The 26096-nt window shown below is 39.8% G+C and overlaps 1 protein-coding gene across 1 annotated transcript; it reads left to right on the top strand.

Moving 5' to 3' along the window:
- The first annotated feature begins 832 nt into the window (after nucleotides 1–832).
- Nucleotides 833–26096, top strand: LOC124596064 (programmed cell death protein 4). Its single transcript, XM_047135046.1, has 9 exons — nucleotides 833–1284; nucleotides 21421–21578; nucleotides 21666–21767; nucleotides 21898–22015; nucleotides 22127–22286; nucleotides 22380–22602; nucleotides 24342–24452; nucleotides 24534–24673; nucleotides 24758–26096. Exons 1-9 carry the CDS (start codon nucleotides 1014–1016, stop codon nucleotides 24819–24821), a joined length of 1347 nt encoding a protein of 448 aa, XP_046991002.1. The 5' UTR covers nucleotides 833–1013; the 3' UTR covers nucleotides 24822–26096.

Here is a 26096-nt window from a genome sequence, read left to right on the forward strand (position 1 = left end):
CTGCCTAATAATACAGACTATTATAGACAGCACTGAAAGCTGAAAAACCTATATACTGAACAGGTCCGTCTAAAGTTTTACGAATATTCTGTTCTAAAGGTGCATGGATATTTTTGCGCACGACTATTTTAGATTTTCCTCTATTTGCAGCAATGTGTATGAAGTTCTAAAATTTTCTGGATTCCACATCACAGGGCTGAAAATTCCATCCTTTATGTCTTTGTTTTGTGTGTCTAAGGAACTGAAGCTCCAAACACAACACGGAACTGAAACTGTAGTAAATAAGAATTATTCCGAATAACTTTTCGTAGATGCGTATTTAGTTTTATAGAACAAAGCTTCAGGCTCCGAATAGTATTCTGATGGGGCACTTTAAAACATTGCTTAGAAAAAAACACATTAAATGCTGAACTCGTTTAAAGTTGCTTCATTTATTTGGTTCAAGAATTGGGGTGCATTCCCCTTTCCAGGGAGTGATATACATATCTCCACGAACAGATGCAGCAATTGCCAAAACGGCAGATGTGTTTAGCTCAAGTCTTGAAAGTCCGTTGTTTCTGTTAAGTATACTATCCCTCATTGAGAGTGAATGCAATATCCTCTTTAACAGCACGACATGTCCACCGCAGTAGAAAACGTAAGAGCTTTACTAAGAGCCATATTTCTACTGTGTTGACTATGTACATAGGTTTCCGCGTTATTTCCGCTTTGTATCTAAATTACTCTTTCTTAAGCTCAATTTGGCAGTTTCAAGGTTATCACGTTGTTTGTAAGCAAAAATAAGATATTCCCTACTGCGCATGCGCCAACGTCACGTGTGCACACGGACTTGAGGAAGTAAACGGGAACTGAATGTTGTTGTGCTGTGATCGTTCTGGTTGGTGGATGTTTAGACTTGTATTCTGTTTGAAGTGACCGTGAAAGGATTGCTAGTTTTCATATTTGGTGCACTGGAATTGGCAAGATAACAGTATAATCGATCTTGTTTGCCTTTGAGAGTGGTTTTCTTTAAAATGATGGAGCAGGATATGATTAACGGCCAGGACAATGATATTGACGAGGCAGCAGAAGATGGCGTCGTGAATGGCGATATTGCTGGAAAAGCCGGTCCAGGTGATTCTAAGGCTATTGACTCAGTTTCTGTGGATAACAGAATTAAGCGCAAAGCTAGAAGGCTGATCAAGCAGCTAAGCAAGGAAGTTGTAACAAATGGTACGTCGGTTGCTCTTCGGAAAAATAGCCGTCGACCAAGAAATGGTTTTGGCAGAGGACTGCCGAAGAAAGGTAAGATTTATCAGTAAGTCGCCCTTTAAGTACCGACAGTACTTTCAGAATTTTAAAATATAGCTCTTGTTAGGAGGTGATAGAGAACAACTATTTTAATGTAGGCAAAGTTAAGAGTTTATGCGTTTTAGTCTTTAGTTTTGTTCAGTAGCTGAAGGCGCGCGAAGTAATTGAAATTGGAATATATATATTCTTAAGCAGGTACACCAGTTATTCTGTTTTTGTAACAGATCGGCTTTGATTGAAATATTTCGGACACACATTTTTGTTAGATTAATTTTGCAAATTGCGTGTGAGAGACTTCGAGCAGAAGAAATATTTTACTCCAAAATTGTACAAGTATAATAATAAGCATATTTGTGAATGTTAGATATGAGAGGAATGTTTCCCTTAACAAAACAAAGTTTATCAAATGAGAGATCTGCAACGGAGAGTTATTTTTATAGCGGTATAATTAGGTAAAAAAAACAGTTCCTACGATGTTTGACGTGAACAGTTTCAGTAATTTACAATTGTGCTCAGTGTTCTGTGGTGGAGAAGAGCAGTTAGTCCGGCTACGGTTCTTCATTGGTTTGTTGTGGATTTTGTGGAATGCAAACGGAACTCACAAACATTCAAATAGGCCTAAGCCAATTAACTTCAATGTGAAGTGGCCAGAAGGGAACAGATTTAATCATGCTGAAAATAATTGTGCAAAGCAATCACTAGGCAGGCCGAATGTCGCATTAAACAAAAGTTAAAAAGAGCTGAAACAAAAGTTAAAGAGGTTGCTCAGTCGTTCTGCCAGAATATCCTATCCATCCATTCAAAATTAAACGGTGTTTTCTGTGTGTTGTAATTGTCATTGATGTTTCAGTTCTTCTCCAGGTTGGTACTCTTCAAAGTTGTTGTTTTTTCTGTTGCTTGTTTTGTGCCAGACTTTGAGGGGAATGTTCAGTATAGGCTATCATATGCAACATGGAAACGTAATGAAACTAGACGTGCTTTTCCCTCACAAAAGTGTGATATGCAGGGATCGTGACCATTAAAATACAATCTTAGTATTTGTTATTGTTGTGGTGCACCATCATTAAGAGGGTTTCTCGTTATTTCACTGTAACAGATGATTGATTAGACAATGTGTGCACACTGGTGGCATGATGCTAATCTATTTTGACAGTTTTTACTACGTGTACTGTATACTTTTAACGAAAAACTTTTTTATTGTTTAAACTGGCAGACATAGTGTGTTGGTTATTCTATGAAAATAAACCTAAAGAGTAATTTTTTACCTCGCGTTATAAATTTTCTAATATTTTCACTTTTGAGGAAGGTATCCTATGATATAGAATACAAACCTAACAGTAGTTTCAATTTGTAAGTTGCAGCCTGGCAATGTCATATGTTAGATTGTTCCTGCAGGACCAGATACTGTCAGCTGCTTCTGTTATAAGTGGAGTTTAAAATAATGTGCAAGTTCATACAACATATGTTTCTTAATGCTCAGTCACAATAAATGTCACTCATATTCCACCCTGTGAGCATTGGATATCGTGTAGGAATCAGCAAGACTGTAATTGTTGGGGTACCCCACTGCCTTCCTACAACTGGTAGAAGCGTGTGCATATTGTTTGGGTGAACTATTATTAATGCCTGCACAGTTAAGTTATTGACTGAAGTGAAATAAAGTAGATATGGAGAATGTGCTGCAGGCACAGTTTTTACAGCTGTTGAATAGCACCAAGGGTGTTGTCAAGCTATGTATCCACATCTGAAGTATGTGTTCCAATCCTTTCATTTGCAAGTCCCTGTACACAGCTCAGGGCAGTGGGGCACAGTGCGATGAACCAGAACAATGCCACTACCTGTTTTCTCTCGGCCAGTTATTGGTTCTGAAAATTTCTTCCCCATGGATTCAGCTGTATACTGTCTAGTAAAAGTGTGAGTGCGTTTGTGGCCACGAGTACAGAAACAGGTTAGTCAGTGATTAGTGAATTCACTTCATTAATCTTAGTATATAGTAAGAAGTGGCTCAGTGGAAAAGTACCAGACTATAGATCCAAAGGTCTCTGTTTGGTCCCTGGCCAGTCTTAGGATTTTTGTCTATTACTTGTAGTTTCTTGCATATTGGTAATTTTTATTGATGTGGAAAATACCAAGATGCTCTGTGGTGTAGAATCCCCTCTAAATAGCTGGGTAAGTCTGTCCATAGGCCAGAAGAAGACAATGACATACCACCTGCAACTGGACCATACCTAGTAAAGCACTGTGATCCTCAAAATAATCTTTGGATTGATGAATGCTTCACTTCTTCAGTTAGTAGTAACTGTGACCTGTGTGCAGTTGATAACAGATATAGTTAAAAGTCAGTTTTGTGTGTCACATATATCGGAAGCAAAACCACATTATGCTATCCTGCTTGTCTTTGATGTTTACTCATATTTTTAGTGGTGGTAGAATATTTGTTATAAGGAGTGTGATCTTAAATTAGGATAGTAGGTGGGCAAAATTGGGCATGTTTATAAGGCTCTCCAATAATTAGATGTTATTATTGGCATTCTCTACCTGTTTGACAAATGAATAAAGTCTGGTCATAATGAAATTTTAGTAACATTTATATTTTAGCTACTGTTTTGTTTTCTGAGCGCAAATTGCTTCCAATTACACGTAAAGATGTTGCCATCTGTCTGTGGGTGGTGGTTCTTTTCTGCAGTCTTTGACACAGTAAGCATATGCCAACAATACGCCATTTCACCCATGAATAAGTGCCATGAAAACATTTAGAGAAGCCACAATTTCCATAAAGCGACTAGTTCTGAATCTTTCTGTTGGGAGTATGCAGCAATCTGTTCATGATACTATTTTTAAGGTGCCATTTTTATTAACATCCACGACAAGAAAAGCACTAATTTAAACCTGTCACCCTCTTGTTGGGAACTTAAGGGGCTATTGCTTCCGCACATTTGGAGACTTGTGCATATTAAGTTACATACTAGGCACTAGAAATGAATGTGTGTGCTGTTAATGTGTCCGATTAAACGTCAAAAATTAGTTATTAGTTTTACTATGGTTAAAAGCAAAAGCAGCTACTATAGTACATTTGTCCGAGCACGCGAGAAAACTGGAGCCGGTATCTTGTGCGACGTGGCCAGCCGCATTGCGGCACTGGCGTCGGACGGAGAGCTGGAAACTTCTGGGTCACCTCTGGGCACCCCACCCACTGTGTGAACGACCGGGCACCGTGTGGTCGCGGACTCGCGTGTGCGGCCCCGGCTGCGTAATATAGTCGTTAAGTCAAGAAAGTGTAGCGTATAACATGAGTATTGTGGAAATTGCTTCCTAATAATAAATGAACTAATAATAAGTAACCATTAATTGAATGCTTTCGCAAGATTCCCACCCAAAAGATTTAAACCAACCCTTGTAATTTTCACACATTCGACTCTATTTCTATTGTACTTAAAACGCAAAAGCCAGCTTCCCAGGACACCCAAAGTTTAGTAGTTTTTGACAGGATGGCATTAGTCCTAGGAATATTTATCAGGTATAGAAATGTATCTCTTAATACTCGCACGTTAAGTAGTTAAAGCTGGAGAGTAGAAACGGTTTGTTAAGAAATTTAATGCCTGGAGTATTCTTGAATTTGAATTTTTTTCCACAAAATGAGTATTTATTATTCTGAAAACATGAGAGCTTTTAAAATGTTTTCTTATAACTACAGTTGCCTCTGGACGATCAGTGTTATTGTTAGTATGTGTTAATAGTGTATTACGTTACCGAAGGCCTCACGAATCTGCTCAAATAAGTAGTTCAGTTACTTAGGTTTCGAAATTTTTGACGATCAAGATGCTGGTGTTTCCATCTTTGTTGTATGAAGACTAAGAAGGTGATACGAAAGATTTTTAGGTAGAGAGAGAAATTCGCATTCGAAAACGGCATTATTATATCTTATCACTGCACATTACCGTAGGGCACTTGCTATTACGTTCTCCCAGCAACAATTGATAAATGCCATTTTTCTGCTCACCTTGACATTTCATAAAGCAGTCAGTCATGAGGAGTTCGAAGAGTCCAGTAAATTAACCAGTTTGCAGTATTGACTTTTTCACTCACATTCCAAACATGACTGCAAATTTCAGGCTCTAATTATTTACGGAAGTATGGGAAATTCGTGGAAGCCGACCGCGAGAAATAACAGTTCGGTTTCCGGAGCAATGTAGGGACGTCCAAGATAATAGTAACACTGCGACTTAGAAGACAGGTTAACGAGAGGCAAATCTACCTTGTGTAACATTTGTAGATTTAGAGATAACTGGATTGTAGCTCACATCCGATGTTATTCAATCTATTCTTTGAGGAAGCACTGAAAGAAACCAAAGAAAAAATTGTAGAAGCATTTAAAATTTCGTGGCCAAAAATGAAAACTTCGAGTTACGCTGATGACACGGTACTGTCGGTCAGTGAAAGATTTGGGTGGGCAGTTGAACAGAATGGTATTGTTTTAGAAGGAGGCTAATAGATGAACAACAAGAGTAATGAAATGCAGTTGAATTAAATTAGGGACCGCTGTTTGACCAGCAAAATAACTGATGGTGGCCGAAACTTATGTGTTAGCAAGGCTTTTCCGTAGTTTTCCTGGAATGTAGCCTTGCACTGCAGTGAAGCGTGAACATTAGCTAAGAATGTGGAGCTCCATATAAGATTTACAAGAAAATCAGTTTTTAATTCGACAAGTTTTCCTTTATTTAGTTTCTGGGTGACTTATCGAATGCATTCCGTATTACTGTTGTCGGAAACTAGTCGTACCGATCTGAATTGTTGTTGGATTTATAAAATGACTAACTGATAATCTTGTAATTAGAATTTACTTAGGTGACGCGTCTGTCCCCTTCTAACAAATCGTCCAACCAGTTCATTGTTGAACAGTGGAGACCTAGTAAATGTTGTGCTGATTTCAAAGGTGGTGTTCAGATAACACGCACATCGAAAAAAGTTTTGCATCACCAAGGTTCCCAGAAGTCCTGAAGATAGTCGTTGACTGTGGATATTGTATCATAGGCACAGTCCGTTTGACTGTTCAGAGATGTCACTAAACCCGCCCAAAGATGTAAACAGCCATGCATGATCAGCGCCGACAACCGATTAGTCAGTCATTCCACCAGGAAGGAGGGACACGGCTCGTGTTGTCGATCGTTAAGTATGCCTAAACGATCAGTACCGCGGTTCGATCGCGTCCGCATTGTTACTTTGTGCCAAGAAGGGCTCTCAACAAGGGAAGTGTCCAGGTGTCTCGGAGTGAACAGAAGCAATTTTGTTCGGACATGGAGGAGATACATAGAGACAGGAACTGTCGATGACATGCCTCGCTCAGATCGCCCAAGGGCTACTACTGCAGTGGATGACCGCTACGTACGGATCATGGCTCGGAGGAACACTGACAGCAACGCCACCCTGTTGAGTAATGCTTTTCGTGCAGGCACAGGAAGTCGTGTTAAGACTCAAACTGTGAGCAATAGGCTGCATGATGCGCAGCTTCACTCCCGACGCCCATGGCGAGGTCCATCTTTGCAACCACTACACCATGCAGTGTGGCACAGATGGGCCCAACGACATGGTGAATGGACTGCTCAGAATTGGCAACATGTCCTCTTCACCGAGGAGTGTCGCAAATCCTTCAACCAGACAATCGTCGGAGACGTGTTTGGAGGCAACCCGGTCAGGCTGAACGCCTTAGACACACTGTCCAGCGAGTGCAGCAAGGTGGAGGTTCCCTGCTGTTTTGTGGTGGCATTATGTGGGGCCGACGGACGCCGCTAGTGGTCATGGGAGGCGCCGTAACGGCTGTACGATACGTAAATGCCATCCTCCGACCGATAGTGCAACCATATCGGCAGTATGTTGGCAGACACTCGTCTTCATGGACGTTAGTTCGCGCCCCCATCGTGCACATCTTGTGAATGACTTCCTTCAGGATAACGACATCGCTCGACTTGAGTGGCCAGCATATTCTCCAGACATGAACCCAATCGAACATGTCTGGGATAGATTGAAAAGGGCTGTTTATGGACGACGTGACCCATCAACCACTCTGAGGCATCTACGCCGAATCGCCGTTGAGGAGTGGGACAGCCTGGACCAATAGTGCCTTGATGTACTTGGGGATAGTATGCCACGAATACAGGCATGCATCAATGCAAGAGGACGTGCTACTGCGTATTAGAGGCATCGGTGGGTACATCAATCTGTACCACCACCTGTGAAGGTCTCGCTGAATGGTGGTACAACATACAATGTGTGGTTTTCTTGAGCAATAAAAAGGGCGGAAATGATGTTTATGTTGATCACTATTCAATTTTCTGTACAGGTCTCGGAACCGAGGTGATGCAAAACTTTTTTTTAATGTTTGTACATATTTTCCACTAGTCATGCGGCTGCTATTTCGTGTCCAAATCTTCGTTGTTGTCCAGTCTTATGTGCGTAATTAAGGCACATTTCCTTGCCGAGTCCGTATTTTGTGGTACACTTTAGGGCATGAGTTATCTGCGCACCACTTTGTGGAACCTGGTGTCAACGTAAGTTGCCCTCTGATTCAATGCCTATTCAAGAACGACGCACGTATGGCACATATGCCATTGATCCCTATAACCTCGGAAGTTAGGATGAATGAAACATTAACTCCCGAAACATCTGGCGTACTCATCAATCTTTATCAGCTATCGGCAGCAGCTGTTAAGGCTTTGGGTGTAGAAGGTAGTAAACAAGCATTGGTCACTAGATCCAACAAAAAATCAGATTACCACAGAATTACTAATGAATCACCTTCAAAAGCATCGCTAGAATACCTTATTAACGTATGCTCCAAAAATCCCTGCTATAAATATCCCATTCCCTAAGCAACAGCTACCTGTTACATGCCTGTACAACGAGCAGGCTTTTTCTGTTTTTTGGGCATTGTACACTTTCATTCAGATATTATCAATATGCTAGCATGTTGCTTATATCTGAATAATAAAATACTCTTACCAATAGCCTAGATGGAAGGGTAAGTGAACCAGAGACGTACAAGTTACAGATCGTTATATCTGCAATCAAGCATGGGGCCAGAAGTGTGTGATATTGTGTCAATCACTCTGTACATTCCTGTGCTTCCTTGTAAATTCTCCTTTGTGCGACCCCTTCATCTCGAGATTCCAGTAACATAAAATAAGGCATTCTTGGCCACAAAAACAGTGGAGGCGTTTATGTCCATAAAGGTCATTGAACTCAGCTCGCAGGTAAGAGGATGCCTATCTTATTCCCTACGAATGGTCCCCTTTCCATGTACAGGTCATGAACAGATTTTTTGCCGTTTTTAGAGTTCCTTTCTCAACAGTCGCGTCCTTTATTTCATTATTGTACATCAGCAGACTAGACAACTTCCTGAGTTAACGTCAGTTTTACGTAGTGTCCAACAGCACTAATCGAGAAAATTTAGGCGGAAATTTGGCGTCCTAGCATGCAGTACATGTTGGGTACAAAATACAAAGTTTGTAAGGATCTTTTCTGTTGTTAAACGGAACTTTACCGTGTGTCAGTTTCATGAATATCACATGCCAAGTCGTATCGTTGGTTCTGATGACAGACAAATAAAACGTTAGGGTTTATAGCTGGTACGATAAGCGTGATCCTCCCTTATCCGAAATCACATGATCGTGTAAAACTATGCCCTAAGACGTTCGGACGAACCTTCGGAGAAAAGATTCCATTCTTCTGGGATATAAGGATGGAATTAATTTCTAAATAAATGCTGCATCAGAGATCGTGTATAAGCCCGTAGCTTGATGAAGAGCCTTTAGACGAAACACTGCAAATCCAAAGTCGCCTTCATACACAAATGTCATGTAAGACCTGACAGAAGCGTCGAGAGATTACGAAACCTAGCGTATGTTGAAAAGATTCATCCTTACCCATCAGCAACCGTATAATCAACCACCATAAAATCAAATGCATTAATAATTGACAAGTTACAATTGTGTATTTCTAGTGCGTCATTGTTGCACCACGAATTGTGCAATTAGACGATCAAGGCCACATCACATACTAGTAATCATAAGCTGAGTACCTAATTTCCTAAGTTATGGGTGCCGCCCTTATTACTGGTAGACCTCCGGGCTCTTGGTTCTTCAGAGCGTTTCACGTTAGCTACGCAATACGCGTGAACGAGAGGAGAAAACTGAAGCACTGTGTTCAAGGTGGAAAAATCGCTACGCTTAGTTGTTTGAAAAATCGTAGTAGTAGACTAAGTCTACGGACAAATGTTGGAAAAATACAGTAGGAACTGCGACAGGAAATGATTTATGGCCGATGATTGAGATATTTAAAAATTTTCAGCACGCTATATAGCTATATATAGTTCAAACGCTAGAAAAACCGAAGTATTGTCAGTTGGTAGCAACCTGTGCACTGCTTTCATCTTCAGTTCTATGGTTTATGGGAGAACGATGATAATACAGAATGCAGAGCGTTTCATTGCGGTCACTGCTTCTATCTTTGCATAGCATAGCCACATGTACATTAGTGCGAGGAACTAAATACAATGTTGGCAGTAGTGTATTTTTAATTGTTTCAGCGCGTCAGATAACCGTTACGGAAGCCTGGCAACACAGCCAGTGAGCGCGCTTAACACTTTCACTTCTCAGCGGGCATATCCGCATCGATTTTGCCCGGCAACTACGCCGCTCCTTTCATGCTGAAATAAATAATTTTGAATTTATTAGAAACTACCTGAGTTTGAAAACATGTTTCTTTTCTTGTGATTTAAGTACGGTAGTCCTACTTCACTCCGGCTTGTTTCTAATTTAGGATTTCTGTGTCCATGATGATGATGATGATGATGATGATGATGATGATGATGATGATGATGATGATGATAAGGCTCTTCTCAGGCATTGTTTTACGCTGTTAATACACACAAATGTTGGTGCACTTACCTCCATAGAATTGTTCACGCAGCAAAAACTTAGGTCAGTGACACCAGAAGGTAACACTAAAAATACTACGCGTTAAGAAAATCTGCTGCTATATCAGATGTAGAGCCTGCGACTGTAGGACGGAAATAAAGTTTTCTGACTACACTGGCATTGTAAAAACTAAAGTTTACAATAAATTAATTACAGAACAGTAAGCGCCCTCCCCCTTTTGATGGACTAGCTTCAAAAACGCAAGTCGCACACAGCCGAGGAAAGTGACACAAGTCGAAAAACGGCGTCTGGTTCATATTGTTGAAAAATATGTACGAAGTGTCCCAAAGCCCACGAAGAATATAAGGGAATTTACTGTCAACAGTACTTAATTGAAATGTAAGGGAAGCTTACACTATGTCAGTATGAGTTTTATAGAATTAATTCTGCAAGTTGAGTTTTCTCAAATATTGCATTTTTGAGTTGCAACTGCTCTTGCCGGGATGTGAAGCGTGAATGATATGTAGAGACGGCATGAAATCATTCCTCTACCATTCACATGAAGCTATCTTACCCACTTTTCAGTTTTCAATGCCTCACAACTTAAGAAAAAACTGAGACCACCAAAATTGATGTTAATTATAAATTTCACAAACCTCTGTATTCAGAGGAGACTGAAGGAATGTAATGAGAATACATTTGATGTATATACTATTCTGAAAGATGATTCTACAGGGTGGTTAAAATTCAACTTTCTCTACTTGAGCCAGTATAGACGCAAAATTATTTACCGTGTGGCTACCCAACTTTATAGTAATGATGTCATGGTCAAATTATGTGCTGCTGGATTAGTGTCATGACACGCCGGTAGACGCATTAAAGGAATACGGAGAGGTCCTGTTTCCGCTGAAGAACATGAGTCGGAAGTTCGAATTAATTGGCGAATTGGGTATTGCTCGTGGGCGAGGCAGACGGCCAATTGCGCCACAAATTGGTGAAGTTACCTTTGCCATTGTTGAGACTGCTAGTGCAGTGTGCGATCTTCAAACAGTGCACGAGTTGACACGACAGCAGAACATTCCATGGTCCACCGTTCAAACAGTGCTGCGAACAATTGTGAAAAGGTATCCAAACAAACTTCTTTGCCCACAAACGCTGCCACTTGATGTTTGTAACCTGGAACATAAAACTGGTACAAAATTTACCAGCGTTACCCTCTCTTGTGGAAATTAAAATGGTTCTGTCAATGGTTTATTCGTTATTGCTCTTCCGCGTGTAACTTCAATGTTTCCACAAATCTTCATTGCCCTAAATCTTTTTCCACTGGAATCCTCGTAAGTAACAAAAGTTTAATTTCTCCTCCGAATGCGAAAATATTTTGTTGACACCGACCTACATAGGGTGGAAGGATCACCACGATAAAATAAGGGAAATCTGAGCTCGTACGGAAAGATAATAGGTGTTCATTCTTTCCGCTCGCTAACCGAGATTGGAATAATAGAGAATTGTGAAGTTGGTTCGATGAACCCTCTGCCAGGCACTTAAATGTGATTTGCAGAGTATCCATGTAGATGTAGATAACTGCCCTGTGGATTTAACACTGCATTAGCATTTTTTCGTTTTTTCAAGAAATGCACGTCCATATGGACCTACTTTTCATAGTTTAATTCAACTAGAATGATCTTCGTAATTAACAGGCGTGTTGCAGATTGTATGTATTCTTCACTGTGTAACTGGTATTTGACGAGACTGGCAGAAAATGGGCAAAAAATTTGCTTGATTTTATCCTGCAAAAGCAGCAAGTAATCATAGTACAGTTTATTAAATAGATGTCTTAAGTGTATGCAGTTTTCAAAAGATTATATATACACAGTCTTTACTAATTTAGTCACCCTACATAGGGTTGGATGTATCGCACTCGATTTGTATTGAAATATGTGTAATGTTTATAGTATAATTCAAGGTTGTGCCCCGTTGGCAGTTCGCAGAGTTGCTAGTATGTAATACATTGGTTCTAGCAGCTTACAAGCGATAAATTACTCAATATTAACAATGTTTTGAAATCGAGTGTACCTGCAGTCTTTCCCTCCTATAAGCGATCGAACAGTGCCGTTGTCAACAAACAAAAGTGCTCAGGAACGACATGGTACGCCACTCAGAATAACAATCAATAACTGAACTAACGCGTAACGAATAATTCGTTAACTATCAAAGAGGACCCGTCAAGAGCTAAAAAAGGCCATTTTTTACAATCCAGTTTGTTGTGGATTTATCTGATAAAAAATGTTTTATTGCCATTACAGAATTTGTCTACTAAATTGACGTAGATGTTTTGCTTTACAAATCTATAGCTCGACGTTTTGCGTTTTTAACCTTGTGATGCACATGTCCACTGCAGTGGACAAATGTTAATACCGCTTGTTTAGCGTTTTCAATCAGTCCTGAGACTACAAATGCCACGCCGTCTACTCCGCTGCACCGAGCGAGGTGGCGCAGTGGTTAGCACACTGGACTCGCATTTGGGAGGATGACGGTTCAATCCTGCGTTCGGCAATCCTGATTTAGCTTTTCCGTGATTTCCCTAGATCACTTCAGGCAAATGTTGGGATGGTTTCTTTGAAAGGGCACGGCCGATTTCCTTCCTTCCCTAATCCGAACTTGTGCTCCGTCTCTGATGACCTCGTTGTCGACGGGACGTTAAACACTAATCTCCTCCTCCTCCTCCTCCTCCTCCTCCTCCTCCTCTACTCCGCTGGACACACCCTACTGGTCTGTGCCCTGGGTGCATTTGCAGCCTCAAGACTGACTGGAAACGGCAAAGAAACGACCATTAACAGCTGTCTTTGCAATGAGCGTGTCCACCAATTGGGTTTTTTGCAGTAATTTTCGGAACTTTCAGTGCTTTTAGGCTGAAGTTGATTTGTAATTAGTTTCAGTGTAAAGAAATTCTAGTTCATTAAATTATCGTCAGGTAGTGGCTCCGTACCAAAGTGTCAGAATATTGGAAACTAATGGGTACGTTCACGCACACGAAGGAATCCTCACTGAAATTAAGCAATAGCTTAGGTAGGCAGACACCATGGATGACGTTTACAGGGTAATAACAGGAGCAATGAAAAAACAATTGTTATAGTATGTGCTAAATAAATTTCATGGCTGTGGAATGCCTATGTGCCTGATATGCAAGATAGGCAAGCTTTTGGGCGAAGGGGCTCCATATGGCTTGCTCTTCGCCCTTGATAGTGTGATGCAGCACGCAGGAACATAAAAATACTAACAGATCAACATCATTGCCAGGAGAATCGACAGTTTGAAGATTACTTGCAACGAGTGAAATAGTGGCTGGGTACAGAATGAGCAAAGAATGGAGGTAACTAACTTGCAACGAGAATCTGGCAGAAGAAATGCCAACTAATTTAGCACGTGTTCACTTTAAAAAACTGCCGTTGTAATTCCGCTGTGTTTATATTGCAGCGCCCCTGTTCTGGAGGCGTGCTTGTGCACGGATCCTGTAAGCATGGGGGGAGTTAGCCGCCAAGGCGCCTTATTGCGTTGGCAGAGCATTACGTGGCACTCCCCGCCGGCTGTGACTTTCCCTTCTCCCTCCGTTAGCGTCGACGCAGCCGTCTTACGTAACACACGCCGCATAGGCACTGTTTATCTGAGTCGCCTGTTGTTAAGTTTGTAAATAGCTGAGCTCAGCCTGTTTCGTATCTTAGTGCGAAGTAAATTATTTCGGAACTGCTAGTGGTAAAAGTGGGAGCTCTAAATTAGTTATATAATTATGTAATATTTCATCAACGACGGGTATTAGACCTACCTCAGGCCAGACTTATGTGAAACTTATTCGTTATGGCAATTAGACGTTTTTGCCTGATGCATTCCTCTCACAGAGAGGAGCATATTTTCTCTGATCGCCTTTGCTGTACTCATATCGTCGACAATTTTGGAGACTCCATGACAAAGAAGAATGATGTTTTGATGCTCGTTTCACTCGCACCAGTTTAAGCTGACTTCTTAGGTTCCTGCCTAACCACACATTGGGGAATCGCCACGTATTCGGAAATAATCAGCCATATATTTAACATATGTTTGTGATCAGACCTAAATGTAAATGACAGCGAATATTGCAGAGTATACTTGTATTACATTCATAAGGAAGTCTGAGAATGTTTAAAATGCAAAGACTAAGAAAAAATTAGCATACAGAGGCAGACGTTGTTGGACACCGTAACGTAATCCACGACTTGATCCACTATGCTACGGCGAAGCTTTGTCTTTTGTGTCAGCTATCATAATATCTTTCGAAGGCTTATATCGTTGATGCGTCATTAACTGATACTTAAATATAGTGTGGCGTGTCCGTAGTAAATCGTCAATGCACCTTTGCGTTGTGGCAGATCTTGGGGCCTTTCGAACTGCGTGCTGCCACATGTCAATATTACGTCTCCATAGCTGTCAAAATACGTGTACAGCAAAGACGATCAGCGGAAATATATACCTTTGTGAGAGTGCGTCTGGCTCCAGCGTCTAATCATCATTGAAAGATTTTATCCCATTAATCTGTTAAAGATGTAAAACGTCGTCTTCCCCCCTTGGGGTAATCAGCCTCCTCCTTCACCAACTCGTTTCCCCCTTCTCTCTCTCTCTCTCTCTCTCTCTCTCTCTCTCTCTCTAAATTATGTCTACCAACTGCAAGATTAGTTGGAAGTAAAGTAGGTTTTCCTTCAGCCCAATACCTTATTCATCCAAGAAGGTAAGGGTTTTATAACTAACATCAGTCGGCCGGTAGCGGTTCTGGGCGCTTCAGTCTGGAACCGCGCGACCACTACGGTCGCAGGTTCGAATCCTGCCTCGGGCATGGATGTGTGTCATGTCCTTAGGTTAGTTAGGTTTAAGTAGTTCTAAGTTCTAGGGGACCGATGACCTCAGATGTTAAGTCCTATAGTGCTCAGAGCCATTTTTTGAACTAACATCAAATTCGAACAAACATGAGTTTTCACTGGCAGTGTATTATATTACCTTGGGTACGATGAGCTCCCGAAAGAGCTTTGACTAATCAAGGATCAAACCGTGAACATTAGGATTTGCAGACACCTCCTGAATCATCAAACCAATTGCTTGTTACGATTGGTAACAAAAGGCCTCTTATTAGCCTTTCACTAATCTGCAAAATGTTCCTCGTGTGTTCATACCTGAAGACAGCACTAAAACACAACACAGATTGTGTAATTATTTCATTCCTTTGTTTCTTTAAAACAGAGGAGAATATCAGTGAGGACAGTAGAAAACCGTGGCTACTTGGATTCCAGAATCGTGCCAGTTCCGAAAATAGGTGACAGCGACGCAAAACAGGTTGGAAGGGTGTGGGGTCGTCCCCGCGCTAACTGCGCAGCAAGTTGCTCACGTTCTTGCTGCCCAGCTCCCGCTGAAGGTCAGCATTGGCGCGGCGCTGCTACGCAAACCATTGGTTTGTTATATCAACAATTTGTTCAACTTCTCACTGTATACGAAAGACTACAGAATTTACTCATTCTGGTTACAAATAAAAAGTTTTACAAGTAAAAATTTGGATTCTCTTACGGTGAGATAGGTTTATAGCGGTATGGGTTGAAATTCCATAACGTCGCTTTCAACTTGCACACAGAAGTGTGCACTAATAGTTTATTAGTACAACCAATGTAGTGAGGCTACGCAGTAGAAGTGTGCACTAATAGTTTATTAGTACAACCAATGTAGTGAGGCTACGCAGTGGGCAAACATTTCTTTAGACGAGTTCTTGGTCTACTTTGTTTTAGTGTTAAGTTTTTTTTTGGAACAGCTTCATTGGACAGTTTCGCCAAATATTTTCTCAGCTTCCTTTATAGTCTCAAAGGTCTGCATATTTTGTGGATTCGAAGTACTAGGCCTCTTGCAGAAAATGGAAGTCTGAATTATTTCAAAAATATCGTTTTTAATGGGTAGAGCGAAAAACCCTAGCACGATTGGTTCTGTAAAATGTAAGTCATTCAAGAAGAATGTCGGCATTTACATAAAGAAATAATTTCTCAGCACAGTGAATACAAATCGAGGTTTTTTTGTGATTTAAGGCTTGTAATGACTGGAGAAAGGGTGCACTCATCACATACCTCGCCCGAATGTAGAGCCGAAATGAGTAGTGCATGTTGCGTGTCGACGCAGATTTATTGCTCAAAGCTCCCGTCTCCAAGCGCAGACATGAGGGCCTCGGCGGGCCGCACGTAGCCCGTCAGCCGGCCACAAGCCCACTAGGCCAAGGATTTTTGTTGGGACACGTGTGGCTGCCCCCAGATGAATAGTAAAACAAGCAGCAAGGCAGACGCTCGCACATTTAACTAGCTGGTGTGCGGACCCCAGCGTCTGACATCCTGTGGAGTTTGTTATTCGTATTCGTTAAAAACACTGCATCGTAACCAGCCGAAGAAATCAATACGGAAGACTGGCAGCAGCGCAGGAGTCACACGAGTCTACAAGCCCGGCTGCGACTGTACCGCGCCTGACCTTGAGGCGACCCAGCCGGCTTGGCCTTTTATTTTAGCTCGCCTAGAGACAGCGTTACCTGTTTCCTTGGCCGCTTGAATGACGCAATAAAAACATGTTTACCAGCACGGCGGTGTGACAGCGGATAACGGTACACCTTACGGTCGTTTAACACATCGAAATTAACCACATTTTTACGTATTCGAAAACTCCGCATTCATTCCCAATACATTGTGTTATAAATATGGAAGTAGTAGTGTTACTGCACTGGAACAACCTATGAGCTTTTAACATTTATGGCCGCAAGTGATAAGCAAGTCGCACATTGTACGTCAGGCCCCTGAAAAATTGTATGGCGCTCGGAAGTCTATTCTTCTCCTATTTAACCGTGCGCTGAAGTAGTAAAAAGACTTTCCCGTACAACCACTGTCAGGACATATATTTGTATTACACGGTTAACTGTTCCTGGAGACAGAAGTCATTCCGGAGGAAAGCAGATTTTAATGAGATAATATCTCGATCGTTGTCAATATAAAAAATAAATTTGTAATGAGCGCAGGTGGCTCCTGTATATAAGAAGGGTAAAAGAACGGACCCTCAAAATTACAGATCATTATCTTTAACATCGGTTTGGTACAGGCTTCATGAACATATTCGCAGTTCGAATATAATAAATTTCCTACAGACGGTAAGGCTTTTGTCCACAAATCAGCACTAACTTAGAAAGCATAGCTCTTGCGTAACTGTTTTCCCTTTTTCTCACATGATATCCTGCTGCGAACCACGGATGAAAGGCAACAGGCAGATCCCATATTCCTAGATTTCCGGAAACGTTTGACACAGCGCCCTGCTGCAGACTGTTAATGATAGTCGATCATACAGAATTGATTCCCAGATATGTGAGTGGCTGAAAAACTTCTTAACTAATAGAACCCAGTACGTTGTATTCATCAGACAAGGGTAACGTAAGGAGTGCCCCAGGGAAATATGATAGGACCGCTGCCATTTTCTATACAGTGTGTCCCAGGGGAAATGGTAATTATTCAGGATTATGACAGGATCCATCTTTCGAAGTTAAAAGACTAGTAAACATGGACTCTAAAACTTTGAGAGCTATGAGCACTATGGTGCGACCCATTCCTGATACTGCTTGAGCATTTGGGATCCCCACCAGGTCGATTAAAGGAAGATATCAAGCAGTTTGGGGGCAGGCTGCTAGATTTGTTTTCGAAAACTTAGATCATCACACGAGGATTACGGAAGTGCTTCATGAACTCACAGGTATCCTTGGAGGGAAGACAATATTTGGTCACACACTATTGAGAAAATTGAGAGAGCCGGCGTTTGAAGCTGACTGCAGTCTGATTCTATTGCCTCCAACGTAAATTTGACCTAAGGAATACTAACATAAGAAAAATTAGGACTCTTACAGAGGGATGTACGTAGCCGTTTCTCTCTAGCTCGATTTGCAAGTGGGACAGGAAAGGAAATGACTTGCAATGTACAAGGTACTTCGTAACAGCTGTTTTTCTTCGTGTCGGCAGTAAAATTTTTGTAGTAACGTGGTGTTGCGTGTCGTGTGCAGTCAACATACTGTAATCCTCCAGTCGCAACGCTGAACAATAGATAATAACGCAGAGAATGCCTTTTATTAGAAATTCTTCAGTTATTCGCGCATCTGTTCTGATGTTCACTAAACTTCTCATTTGTTCAGTATTAAGTTTCGAGGGCAGTAAAGATACTGCGATCCTTGCAAATATGTTGCTGAGATAACAGACGATATCTAGATTAAGCATTGGGTTCCACACTTTTCTTAAACTTCTGTAGAGTAAATTCTCAGACACTCGTAATAATGATCGCTCCCTTTGATGCCAATAATAGTGAAATATTCAGTTTAGAGGAATTCCTATGCAAAAGCAGTAAGAGCACAGTTGTGATGTAGTCGGAAGAAAGAAAGAAAGAAAGAAGACACGGTGAAAAGATGAGAGAATATGCAAGGAAAAGGAAGAACAAATGAGAAGGAAGTGAAATTGTCAGTTGGTCCTCTAGAATAGAAAGAAAGATAAATGAAATTAATAATGTTGCAAGCGATCGAGGTCAAATCACTCAACAATTTCGAGTAAAATACGAAGCAATCCGGCTTTTAGTTTGGTTAGTTGTCGTCGGAGATTATTGCAATCCATTATGGACACTATCTCGGAATCGGAATGGAACACCACTGACGTCATGGGAAACAACTACAGTAGCGCGTAACATGTTTAGTTTTCGGTTTTACTGGTGTTCATGGAGAATGGCAGATACGAAAGCTGTCGAAATATATTTGGGACGGAGGGAATAAAATCCACTGGGATAAAAACTCAAACTGAGTATTATTGTATACGGTATTTTTCTACAAACGGTAAGTACTACCTTATTTTCTCCATAATGGAGAATCAGAAACAAAATGGGAAGTTAAGTACTAGGTTAACATACTTTCAAAACAGGTTTTATTTCCAAGGTTCATTCCTTGTCTAGATGAGTAAAGATCGGATTATTTATGGTCATTTTCGTTCACCATAGTAATCTTAGAGGTATTTTTGAAACCAATTTATTTAATCAGTTCGGATTTTAGTTTTTGTTGTTGTTCTTGGAGGATAATTACCACCTGCATGTCGTGCCTGAAGACTTCTTCCCTAAATAACTGTCCTGGGTTCGCATAAAGCACGGTAGTGATTTTTAATACAGTATATGATAAAGTTTTTCTGATTTGCTGCTCCCCTTCTAATGGATATCTTAAATAGTGCCACATATCTGAACTTGTTCTTGATGGCATATACGGAACCTAATGAATGAATAAAAGTATCAAGTGCGCTCGCTATGTTATCGGCTGTCCATACTTAGCAATTTTAATTCGTCACATTTACATAACATTTTAGATTAGAAATCGATGCCTTCTAATTACTTATCAGTAATTTTTCGACAAGTAATTTATTGGATATGTGCAGTTCAGGCCTTTTTTGTGCCTTTTCGATACCTTGAACCCAGGCAGCGTTAGTTCATTAGTGTGTGTGTGTGTGTGTGTCCCTTTTCGGAGACAAGGACGGCCTTATTCACCATGGTCACTGCTAAAATAAATTCTGCTGTCTAGGCTTGAGTGGTAAAGTAAATACATAAACAGTAAAAAGAATTCGTTCATATGCGCGGAATCCTGAAGGTTACAGATAACAGAGGTATATTCGTATCTTTGAGGCAGATCGGAGGTAGTGACGTCTCCCAAACATACATCTGCAATTTTCAATTCGCCCACGTAATCTGAAAAGCAATATTTTGATTACAACCACAAACCAGATTTTTGTATTCCTCTAAAAGGAGCACATTTACTGATAAGCACCTTTATTGCTTTGTAGATTGAAGGTACCATCAGTTTTTCAGCCAGTGTTTAGTTTTGTAAATGAAATAATGCTATTTGTTATCTTTAGGCGTATTTGGTTTTCGTTCTGGCTTTCTTTCAACAGCGTGTAGCAAGCATGGAAAGCTGTGAGGGCAGCGCTTAGCGACAAAGGTCGTTCGCCCAGGTGCAGTGGGGTTGATGACTCGTTGCGACAGCTCAGCTACTGAAGTAGATACAACGGGCGTTGTGGCGAGCCCAGTCCCTTAGCGCACGACGGATCTCTACTACATCCTCAGAATAGACGCTGCCATACGGGGCTAAGACAACAGCTCTGAATCTGCTGGGCTAAAGTGTGCTTGGCATACTACCGCGAGTTCTTAAATGCCAGTCTCGTTAATCATAGTGGCCAAATAGTGGTACGATCCTCGATTCCAGGATTCAACCCTTACCTCCTTTCGAGAAAAGCAGCCAATATTTGTCTGCATAATTTATTATTTTGGTTCTAAGCGGGTTATTTCAGAAACAAATTATTTCGAACAGTTTTAACACCAAGGTTAAACTGGCGTTGGAAAAAAAAACCGGTGTAACTGAAAACCGATTGGTTCAACAGTAACTGTTAACCCTAGTAAAGACAATTTTCTTCCAACCGAACTCATTTCTGGTGTTTTTTTTTTTTTTTTTTAAAGTGTGAAGCCAGTAGCCAGTTACTGTGTCATTAGGCATTTTACACTCATTCATTGTTGTGCCTTATTAACATCAGTTACTACACATAGGCTATTACTGGTTTATTGCACAGCTGTGAATTTGAAAACTTTAAACTGTATATTTTTTCTATAGTTTTCAGTGCATTCTCTTTTTATACAACATTTGAGAGCTATATTACGCCAATAATGCTCACACTCCTCTTGTCATTATGTGTGTACCTGAAGTAGTAGTAGTATCCTTCTGCAATAGGGAGGACTAGGTATGTGTTTTTTGTCATACATTCTGTACCATTCAGAGTAAAAAAATCATGCCAAGAAGAAAAAAAATGATAGCACACTTTTTAACATATAATTTTAATTATTTTAAGCGTTTCCACCTGAAACCGGTTTCTTTTTATTTTTCGCTTCGACAAATGTCACCTAAAGTCTGCTTTGCATTAGAGTGTAATACTGAAAAGTCAAACCAAGCCAATTGTGTTTGATATTGAGGTCTGTATCTCAAGAACTGATGAGTGAGCTTTTCAGCAAATTTATTGGAGGAGGTGCAAGTGGATGTTTTGAAAGCTGTCATAGCTACTCCTATATCAGAAAAAAATTCTGGATTCATACATGAAAAGGTCTCTTACGCACAATCTTTTCTTTACAGGTGGTGCTGGAGGTAAAGGAGTTTGGGGTAAACTGGGATCAGAACTGGAGGAAGCTGATGTTGACATGAATGATCCAAATTATGATGATGATTCTTTGGACAGCGGAGATGTTGCACTTGAGACAATCATTCCACAGTTATCAGAAGAGGAAATTAGGGTGATTATCTAGACAGTGCTATTTTTGATACTGATACGACTGTGATTTGAATCATGAGGGTATTTGTAATATTGTTCTGTATTCTAGAAAGCTGCTGAACCTATTATTCTGGAATATTTTGAGCATGGTGACACAGCTGAAGCAGCATTAGCTTTTGATGAACTGAACTGTGCCAACAAGAGGTTTATGGTTGGTATATTGATTAAGTAAACCTAGCAGTAATTCATTTAATATACGTTCTTAGCTTAGTGTTAACAAACGGAAACATAAAAGAAACCTCTTGAAAATGATGAAGTGCAATCTCAACATTTATTTCTAGATTCCTATGCTGGCTATAGAAATTGCAATGGATCACAAACCATCTCACCGTGAAATGACATCGGTCCTGATATCAGACTTCTATGGCCGCGTCGTTTCACAGAAAGACATTGCCTTAGGTTTGTATATATTTTCTTAATATTAATTGAATGAACCCATTTGACAGAAAATTTAAATTTTATGTTGAGTAGTGTTGCAAAATATTAAATTATTTTCGTCCTTTTTTATAGCATTTGATCTCCTGTTGAAAAATCTTCCTGATCTTATTTTGGATACACCTGATGCAGCCACAGTTCTGGGCAATTTTATTGCAAGAGCAGTGGCTGATGACTGTCTTCCTCCCAAATTTGTCATGAGCTACAAGGACAAGGTGGAATGTGAACATGCAAGGTATGTATTGCGAGGGAATTATGTTTACTACATCTTTAACAATATATGACAAAAGAATAGAAGCATACATTAATCATATATGATTTTTGCCAGGAAAGCTCTCAGTCGAGCTGATACTTTGCTTTCCATAAAGCATGGTATGGTCAGGCTTGATAATGTGTGGGGTGTTGGTGGTGGATTGAGGCCTGTAAAATACTTGACACGCCAGATGACACTACTACTGCAGGAATACTTATCATCAGAAGATCTTCAGGAAGCGACCAGATGCTTACTGGAGCTTGAGGTGCCTCATTTTCACCATGAATTAGTTTACGAGGTATGTATATTTTTTATTTACAAAATGAATATTTTGTGCCAATATTTATTTTGGTTGATTTCTTTCTTTGAAAGAAACATGTACATGCACTTGCATCTCTTTGCATCCAGGTTGTGATGTAGCTACATCCCTTTGCCATCAACGTAAATTCTTTCCCCGAACAATAATTTTATCTTGGAACTCTTCCATGTGGTCTGTGTTTGCATAGAAAAAAACAATATCAGAAATTGAGTCCGCCTAGATGCAAAACACGTTGTTATTCGTATATTCCTCTATTTTCCCAAACTAGTTGCGGTGACAAATATCACCATCATCAGAGGTTTTTTTTTTTTAATCTAAAACATGTAGAAAATAGCATAGTTATACAAACAGTGGCACATTATTACATTTTTACTATTTGTTTTTTGAAATATAGTTTTCATGGATACTTTCATATTACCCTATTAATTGTATGTTACAGCATGTTTTTGAGAGTTATTTTCTGTGATTCCACCCCCCATCCCATGCGAACATGTCATCTGTAACTGTGTGAGTGGCCGTTAGTATACAAAATACAAAAAGGTGAACTTCGTATGTCAGCAATATACACTTGGGGTTGCGGTAGTGTTGTAGAATCCAGTTATTTGGTGTGTACTGAGCTGTTACATAACTATTCGTGTACTCACTTTCATTGGATGGTATGTAGCTGATTCTATACACATAAAAACAAAACTCCGTACATTGTTTATGATCGAGACTATTACGCTATCTTGCTGTTCGCATGTTTTGCGAGAGGTGCATCGCTTGTGGCAAGAAAGGCTATGAAAACTGTAGCCACGAATTAAGACTACTTCTGTTCCTTATTTATGTCTCTGTGTGTGATGGGGAGATGGTTCTTTTGCATGTGTGTGCTTTCTGTTCTGTGTCCTTGGTCAGTTCTCTCAGAGTGGTAAAGAATGTGTTGTTGCAAAGTGTTGTTTTCCTTTATTACATTTTTCCCTTCGACTATAGCCTTTTGTATGTAGTAATTTTCTTCTATTCTTAGTTGTTGGTATAGACTGTTGCTGTTTTTCAGAATGTGTAGGTCGTTTTCAATATTAGTGGGATTATGGTTTTTGTTCATTAAATGTTCTGCAAAAGTTGACTGTGTGTGCTGTCACTCTTTATAGCTCTCATGTGCTCTGTGTTCCTTGTTCAGAAATCAGGCCAAATAAATAAGACAAACAAGCATAATAAAAAAAAACCGCACAGAAAATGTCGCAAACAGCGACAATAACTCTCAAAAACATGCTGTAACATACAATAAATAAGGTAGTATGAAAGTATCCATAGAAAACTATATTTCAAAAAATGAATAGTAAAAATATAATAATGTGCCACCGAGAATGACATGGCAGTCGGATGGTCCCAGTAGGCCACTCGTGTCCTGACACTGAGTGCCACTCTGTTTGTATAACCATGCTATTTTCTGCATGTTTCAGAATTAGAAAAAAAAAACACTGATGATTGTGATATTTGTTGCTGAAACTAGTTTGGAAAACAAAGAAATAAACGAATAAGAACATGTTTTGTATCTAGGCGGACTCAATTTGATATTGTTGTCTTTCCCCAAACACTGATAGTCTGTGATAATGAAAAACAAATTCTCATTGTGGTTTCAGTGAAGGTATTCAGTTTAAAAGCAAAGTTTTAATTGCTGCGTTTAAGTCGGCATTTGTATGACTTTCTTTCTTATTTTACAGTTTTGCTTTTTTTTCCAGGCTGTTGTAATGACAATAGAAGCTATTAATGGCCACACAGAAGAACTTATGTGTAAATTATTGAAGTCTCTGTACAGTGCAATTATAATAACACCAGATATGATGGACAGGGTACGTGGTTTATGGTGGTTTCTTTTTGTTATTGCAGTAAATCAGTAAATAGCTGCAAGTCAATGTGCTGTTTACTTGCAGGGTTTCCTCAGAGTGTATGAAGATATGCCAGATATTTGCCTTGATGTTCCTCTAGCTTATACAGTTTTGGAAAGATTTGTTGAAAGATGTCAGAAAGCTGGAATCCTTGGCGAAGAGGTTATTAAGAAGCTGCCCTCGAGGTATGCCAGTCTGTTACAATTATTTTTTGTTTCAGTTCTGGTACATACTTCTGTAATTTATGTTTAAATATATGTTTTTTGCAGGGGCCGCAAGCGTTTTGTGTCTGAGGGTGATGGTGGTCGTGTGAAGAGCTATGATTTTGTTTGAAAGAAGAAGGGACACACACACACACACACATACAACTGACATCAGTATGAAAGTTGAAAGATAGATTGAAGTTGAAAGATAGTTTGCCATATCATTCTTACGTGTCCAGTTGGCAGAGGCAAGAGTACCCATGGCTTCCCACTGTGCAGTGTATATGTTTTATGTCAGTTATGTGCAGCATTGTGCACAGAGTTACAAAAGATCCTCAATGAGGATTTCCCTTCTTCATTATTTTCAATTTAGTTTTTTTATGATTTTGATTACTTTCTATTTTCCACACTCATTCTACCAGCTACTCTTGTACAAAAACAGAGTTAAAGAAGTATTTAAAATGTAATTTGTGCGTTTGAGTTATTTTGTTAGTACTATCACTTAGGTAACTGCATTTGTATTTTCTTTTATCATCTTTTCTATTTAGAGTGTTGATGTAGCACATCGAATAACATCTTAAGAGTGCACAAGGCGCATTTTGTCACCATTCCAAATGGATATCAATGTAACTGGGGAGCATATGTTGAAATAAATAACAGATAAGGTGATTAAATGAAATTTTATTCATATCAATACACATGATTTAACAGTATTGTGATTGGCTTCATTCTTGGTTAATTCGTGATAGTATGAGACAAGTAGAAACTTTCCCCTTTTAAAACTGCATTGGATTAGTTCCACTTGCTAATGAAATTAAAAAACTTTTTGACCTTAAGAAAATAAAGCTACTCATATTTATGAATTATGAAACTGTCATGATGCGAAGTATCTTCCTTGAGGAACAGGGATTGTGGAGAATAAAACTGAATCATAGCTGCACCTGTCCTACTACTAGTCCTTATCTCTCTACGATCCAGTCATATATGATGAAATAAAGAACAAACTGAGGGTGCCGAAAATATGGCAAAGAGGTCATTGGAGACTAAAAGGAGCAACATTGTTGTGTTGTGTGTAGTAAACAAATGTGTTCTCTGTTAAGATAAGATTTTCAACTAATATTCGGATTGACCGACAGTCCTTCTGCCTATGTCGTACAAGTTTATGTAGCATTTATATGTCTAGTATATTGGTATGCCATATCCCTATATTCTCAAGGAAGCTACTAGAGATTGCCAACTGATGCATTTACAGAATATTATTTTTAACATGTGAAACAGAAATTAGAGAAGTTGATTTATTACTCTGAACTGTTTTGTTTGTTGTCATAATTGTAATGCAAGCTTTGTTCATATCTGTCAATTTGTAATGTTGTGACTCAATGACTGATTACATCATCATCATAAT

The sequence above is a fragment of the Schistocerca americana genome, chromosome 1, assembly GCF_021461395.2.
Source record: "Schistocerca americana isolate TAMUIC-IGC-003095 chromosome 1, iqSchAmer2.1, whole genome shotgun sequence".
NCBI classification, from domain to species: Eukaryota; Metazoa; Arthropoda; class Insecta; order Orthoptera; family Acrididae; genus Schistocerca; species Schistocerca americana.

What these genes read in the sequence shown, in the direction of transcription:
- LOC124596064 (XM_047135046.1), top strand. Translation starts at nt 1,014, where the DNA reads ATGATGGAGCAGGATATGATTAACGGCCAGGACAATGATATTGACGAG. An exon ending in CAGAGGACTGCCGAAGAAAG is followed by an intron (nt 1,285 to 21,420) that starts GTAAGATTTATC and finishes TTTTCTTTACAG; the next exon opens with GTGGTGCTGGAGGTAAAGGA. An exon ending in ACAGAAAGACATTGCCTTAG is followed by an intron (nt 22,016 to 22,126) that starts GTTTGTATATAT and finishes CCTTTTTTATAG; the next exon opens with CATTTGATCTCCTGTTGAAA.